Source organism: Acartia tonsa, chromosome 9, assembly GCF_053477335.1.
Source record: "Acartia tonsa isolate MP-2025a chromosome 9, ASM5347733v1, whole genome shotgun sequence".
NCBI classification, from domain to species: Eukaryota; Metazoa; Arthropoda; class Copepoda; order Calanoida; family Acartiidae; genus Acartia; species Acartia tonsa.
This window is the reverse complement of record NC_137268.1, coordinates 36,933,015-36,939,649: the sequence shown is the minus strand read 5'-3', so window position 1 is coordinate 36,939,649 and position 6,635 is coordinate 36,933,015. Positions and strand designations below refer to the sequence as shown.

General features: G+C 44.5%; 1 protein-coding gene across 1 annotated transcript; it reads right to left on the bottom strand.

Moving 5' to 3' along the window:
- Positions 1-353: 353 nt before the first annotated feature.
- On the bottom strand, positions 354-6,113 carry LOC145327522 (uncharacterized). Its single transcript, XM_080171068.1, has 2 exons — positions 2,017-6,113; positions 354-1,476 (listed from the first exon to the last, which is right to left on the bottom strand). Exons 1-2 carry the CDS (start codon positions 6,111-6,113, stop codon positions 354-356), a joined length of 5,220 nt encoding a protein of 1,739 aa, XP_080027194.1.
- Between the last annotated feature and the right edge of the window lie 522 nt (positions 6,114-6,635).

Here is a 6,635-nt window from a genome sequence, read left to right as displayed (position 1 = left end):
ATATTTTAAAATGATCAAATGTGTTTCATTTCTTATTCTTATCTATATATATCATATTTCATGTTTGTTAAACAAGGAACGACAATAATGCTTCGCATCTAAAATTTAAAAAAATACGTACCTAAGATTTTTTACGCAAAAAAATCCCAGGTCCCGATCAAATAAAATCCGTAAAGAAAACTTGTGTATTCGAATAGAAAACTTTAGTTTTATGCGTTAGAAATAAAATCTTGAGCTCATTTATAAGTTTAAACGAAATTGTAAGAAATTTGCATCAAATTATAAATCTAAAAAAATATGCAATTGTTGAAAGTCGAAAAAAATACGCGAAAAGAACGATACTAATAAAATACTTAATCGTCTTGGGATTCATCTTGGGGTAGATTTACTTTCAACAATCGTCTTGCAGAAATCTCGTTATCTGTGGCATCGACATCATCGGACAATTTAAAACGGGCAACAACTGTATGGCCACCACCACGTACATCTTGAACTCTACCGAGGCGATACTTCTTAACCAAGTTGTTGCACCCGTCAACAAGAACAACATCTCCAACGCTTAGCGGAACCTGATTGCATCTCCACTTTACAGTGCGCAATAACTTAGGCAGCAGCTGCTGCTTGTAAACTTCATGGAACTGTCTAGTTAGCTCCTCCAAATGGTTCAAACGACGTGTGATTCTATCTCTGGAACCTGTTTCGAACGAGCAAATCCCGTCGTTAGCTCTGCCACCCAACAGATCAGCAGGAGATATGATTCTCCATGTGTTAACATCGTTCCCTTGTGTAGCATAACTCAAGGGTTTAGAATTTAAAATTCTAGCAGTTTCAGCCGTCAGCAACAACAACTCATTGTGGTTAACAACTGCTCCACACAACTTCTTATTGAGGACACGCTTGACCATGGCGACCTGGCGCTCAACGCTTCCAACATACGAATGAGCGCCAGTCGGCACAAGGTGCCACTCAAAGCTCACACCAGACTTCTTCATAACTTCATCAAGGATTCTCTTCGTGCCAAGGAAGTTCGTGCCGCGATCCGTAGTAACAACTCTGGGCATATTGTAAAATTCTTGAAGCTTTCTGAGGCCAATAATGACAGCCTCAGTACTGTAATCCAGCAGAACATCAATAAACACTGCTTGTGTAAAGCGACAACAAGCAATCAACAACCATACCTTGTACTTGGCTGGATTCTTCCTGGTGCGGACTCCAGGCCTTGTAACTTCCATCGGACCCGCGAGGTCAAGGTGGACATGGTAGAATGGAACCGAAGATTCTAACCTGTCGGGCAGGACGTCTGCCATAGTTGGGGCTGAACGACATGCATACTCTAAACAACAACTGGAACATGACTTAACAACCTTCATAGCTTCTTGGCAGCCACGTGAAATCCAAGCATACCTGCGACTTTGAGCTAAAGTCTTTCTGTGACCGGCGTGGCCAAGTTCATCGTGGGCTTGCTGTAGGAACAGTCTGGCCAAATTATTGTGACGATCAATCAAAATAAGGCCAGGGGAATCCTTGAACAGCTTCTTCTTTCCCTCAGCTGCTGCCTACAAGGCCTCGTCCCCACGGGACTTCATCTTGAGGACTCAAAACTTACGAACAGGATAGTAACCGTTATTACCAACGATAGGCCAGTACACCTCTGTCTCGTGATAATAAGGTTGCAGACTATCAAATCTGCCTTCAGCATCCATAATCATCTCTCTCTCCTGGTTGTATGATGCCAGGAATAAATCACATACAACATCTAGGTATGTAATTGAAAAAGTGTGGCTGTCATAAAACTTAGAATCATCTGTCGGCTCTTGTCCGGCCGGAACCAAAACTCCCGTCGACTCTTGTCCGGCTGGAACCGAACTTCTTATCGGCTCTTGTCCAGCTGGAACCGAAACTCCCGTCGGCTCTTGTCCAGCTGGAACCGAAACTCTGATCGGCTCTTGTCCAGCCGGAACCGAAACTCCCGTCGGCTCTTGTCCGGCTGGAACCGAATCATTCATCGGCTCTTGCCTGGCCGGAACTCGTTTCTTAACAAGCAACAATTTAAAACAATTGGCAGCCTTGAACACTGCCTGCATGGTTCTGCGAGCCTGCCTGTAGGTACGACGTGCTAAAGTTCTCCAGAAATCAGTATCTACTACCTGGATAGCCATGCACTTCAATCTGACCATCCGTTGATTCATTTCAGCTTCCGGGATGGGGTGATTTACTTCACCCGTCGTCTTTACAGGCCACTGGTCCTGCTCCAAGCGTAGCCATCCAGGTCCATCCTGGTACCTGGATCCTGGTGAAACATCTTGAATAGTACAGGCACCTCTGGTGGCAAGATCTGCCACGTTCTCATCAGTAGGAAGCCAGCGCCAATCCTCTGGGCGGGTCAGCTGCTGGATCTCACTCACACGATGACTGTTAAATATGTTTAACATTACAGATTCACTTACAATCTGCGATATTGCGCAGGTGCTGTCACTAAAAAACATCTTGCCTGCCACGCCAAACGGCAGGGCTCGGACAATTGCGTCCGCCAATCTTGCCATAAGTAAGCATGACAATAACTCTAGTCTTGGGATAGACTCAATCTTAACAGGAGCCACTCGACTTTTGCCACTACACAAAATCACTTCATAGCCTCTGGCCGTTGGCCAACATAGGTAGACGATGGCTGCGTAGGCTGAACTTGAAACGTCAGAAAAACCTATGATGGTTGGGAGCCCCAATGGCTCATCAGGAACTAAAGAACGTTGAAATGGCACTTCTCCAAGTTTAGCCCTGTCTGCCAAACTGTCAACAAAATCATCTCTCAGCTTTGCAGGTACATGCTCATCCCAGGACACTCCACTTATACAAACCTCCCGAAGAATAAGCTTAGACTTCAGGAGTAGCGGACACATGAGGCCACAGGGGTCGTACAACTGTTGTACGACCCGCCAAATCTCTCTCTTCGTTACACATTCTAACATGGCTCTCCATAAGTCCAACAAGTCCAGGTCCTCCAGCAATTTTCGGCCCTTTACCTTGGCGCCATGATTCACCCGAGCAGGTAAAGTCAGAACATCTTCTCTGGGGGCCCATTGAATGCCCAGTACCTTAACAGGATCAATATCATCTCCAGAATAAATAACTGATTTAAAGCTGAAGTTTCCAGGTTCAATCATTTCCTTCAACTCTTTGACCATTTTGACAGCTTCTGGCTTGCTATTGTGGCCGCCAGTATGGTCGTCAATGTACGTGCACTGCTCCAGCTTGATAGCTGGAGCATCCTGGTGCAGCACAAACTTGAATCCGGTAGGTTGTTGCTCACTTCTCCACAGGTCCTGCTTCGCAACTACCTCTGCTCCCTTCACGTATTCAGATCCATAAACATCATGAACATCTTGGCGGCTGCACCCTCCAAAAATCTGTGCTGTAAGTCTCAGGGCTGTGACGGCGAAATCGCCGGCCAATTTTTCCCCGAAGTTAATTTTTTTGGTCAAATAAACTTCGGGGTTGGCATGTTCATCCTCTGCAAACCATACTCTCTTCAGCTGCGAATCTTCATATGTGGCCGCCAAAGAATTGTAAAATTTACACACATCACAAACACAGGCACACTTGTAACTTCTGAACCGAATAAGATTGTGAAACAATGTGTAGATTCTCAACGGGGTAGAAATGCTATCCTTGAAGGCCGTCACCAAAGAATTAAAGTAGACTGGACCTTCAAAAGCTAAGTCTTGTGGCGTTGCTTTGATGTATACACCTCGGGACACCGCTTCTTTGAACACCTTGCAGAATACGTCATATTCGCCGTTTTTTATCCTGCGCCGGCGATCATGTAGTGCTATATTATACGCCTGCCGCGAATTGTTCGGCAGCGTATTTGTTAGCAGCCGGTATGGGTAAGCTGCCGTCCACTCCTTCTTCACAAGATCCAATGTTAAGCCTTCTTTGATTAGATCCTTGTTTCGCTGATCAACGGCTGAATTGCCTGACGCAAGTGCCAGGCAGTGCCTGCAGCCTGTGCAACCATTGCACAGCCGCGGCGGCTGCACGCCTAACAACTCCGACGATAGGAAGTCCATCGCTGCAACTTCCAACTTAGTAACTTTACAAATAACAGGCTTACTAACAGGCTTTCCATCAGCAGAAACAACAAGGAAACCTGTGCCAAAAATGCTTCGGTATAATCTTGACTCGCCGATGAGTTTATCCGCCGCCGGAAACGTCGTGGGCGTGACATGCCCAAGGAGAATATCCAATGGACCATTCACCAATGAAAAGTCCTGTGGCTTCATATCAAACAGAGCAGCTGCGGCGACTGGGTCCATGCTGCGCAGCCCGTCTGTGTGTCCAATTGTGTGAACAACAGCTGCCTCTATAACATGCTTGTTCTTGTTACGGTCAACCAGGCAGAGCTTAACTGTTGGACATGACTGAACTTTGCCATCAGCCATTGAAATAGTAGCTACACGTCCAGTAGAGGGCAACTGCAACTTCTTGGCAATAGACTGTGTAACCATGGTGAGGTTGGCACCTGTGTCCCACATCCCGGACACAGGCACCTTCCTCTTGTAGACATCCAGGGCGTCCAGCTTCTGGAGCATCAACATGTAATTGTTTTCACCCAAAAACGGCACTTCATAAACAGCTGAAACCTGGGCGATGGACTCGTGAAGTAACGAGTTGTGTTTCTGTCCACAATTGTTGATCCTGCAGCCTCCAAGCTTCTCAGCACGCGGACATTCTGAGGCGCGGTGCCCCTTGTTAAGACACAAGAGGCACCCGCCGATTTTCATCACAAACTCTTTCCGTTCTGGAACAGACATGGTTGTAAACTTTGAACATTTAAACAAAAAATGTTCGCCACTGCAGCCATCTGAAGGGCAAGGCTGCTTCTTCTTAAACTTGCTAGGTGTACCAGGTTTAACTACGGCGGCCGCAGCTGCGGCAGGATTACCTTTCTTCTTGGACGGCGTGTCCAAGCCGTGACTGCTGCGCATTAATAAGGCGCCACGTTGTTGCTCTAATATATCCAGCAACTTAGGCACGTCGGGGACGTCCATGCTCCCGAGTGCAAGGTCAAGCTTATCTTGAAACTCTTTCGGCAGTTTCTTAGACAGCATCTCCAACAATAAAACCGTGAGCCATTGGCTTGTAGAAACTGTGTCTTTACCATCAGCCTTGGTTATCTGCTCGAGCTGGTTGATGGCACCTGAGAACTCGGCGAGAGCGCTGACAATCTGGCCGCTCTTGGACAATTTACCTTTCTTGTCCCAGTTGTTGTAAATACACAACATCTGTCTGGTTCTAGATTTGAACAGCTGGTCCAAATACGTCCATTGCGCTGCATGCGGGGCAATCTGTTGCAATTGCAGCCTCAACGGTTTATCCTTCATTACTCGTTCACAACTTAATACCATTTGAAGGTAGCTGGGCTCATATCCAGTAGTAAGCTTCTGGAAATTCTCCTTAAATTGCGCATAAGAAGATTCTTGCCCGTCGAAGCTGAGAAGAAGTTTCTTGTCGATACGTGGCATGTATCCATGAGGCGAGAACATCGGACTGGCAGCAAACGATTGAGCACCAAATGACGGCAGCATAAGATCTGCCGAGGCACCCAAGACTGGCGTAACAGGCTCTTGCTTAGCCTTTGCCAGTGTCTCCATCAGTTTAGTCATATCACTGATAATTTTAGTTGGTAGAGGTATGTAATCACCTTTTATAACTTTCACTATCTGCATACAACGTTGTTGTAAACTGTTTTTGTGAGCTGCGAGATCATCACCAAGAACTAACACTTCATTGCTTATCGCTCTAAGCTCATCTATGGCATTTAATGTAAGCTTTAACTCGCTATAGTTCTTTCGTGCCATGATAACGTCACTATAAAAATCCTTTAGGTTATTATCATCTTGGATTAACACATCCAGCTGTTGAAAACCGCTCATGGTACGTTCAAGATTTAAGTTCGCATCATGAACAAGGATGCATTCCTTGCTGAGATAAACATTGATGTCTGCGGTATCTGAGACTACCTGCATCACTCTGTCTAACTCTTCGGTTATCACCTCAACTGCCGTAGGCAATCTGTCCGACAATAATTCATACCTAGTCTTTTTAGGTGCCATTTTCACTTTTGTTAACACTGATTACAACTATAGTCACGTGTAGAATTTATTCACATTCAACACATACGGTAACTGTCACTGGCTTTGTCTGGCTGACTGGACTTCATACCGTTTTCATTGTTTCGGTACAATGGCATTTGGCTGGCCGTTTACCAGATCTTTACGTACAAACGTACGAAACCTGCTACTTACTAATACAATTTATTGTATGAAAACGGTCATGCTGAAATAAAAAATAACAAAATTAATAATCAAATATTAAAATGTTAAATACATTATAAGAAATAAATCATGTAAAAGAAAATAAGTCTTTTTTTATATTTGGGAACAATCGTCTTTTCCTTATGAAAGGTTTCGTGACTTCGAAATTATGTTTCAAAATGTATAAAAGAAGCTAGGGTTATTTTTTGCTTAATATTAATCAAAACTAAATGCGAGTTTGTAATTCATAAATAAAATCATCATAGACTACTATTAAAATATTCTGGTACAAAAATAAATTAATTACTTGGTCTAATTTTA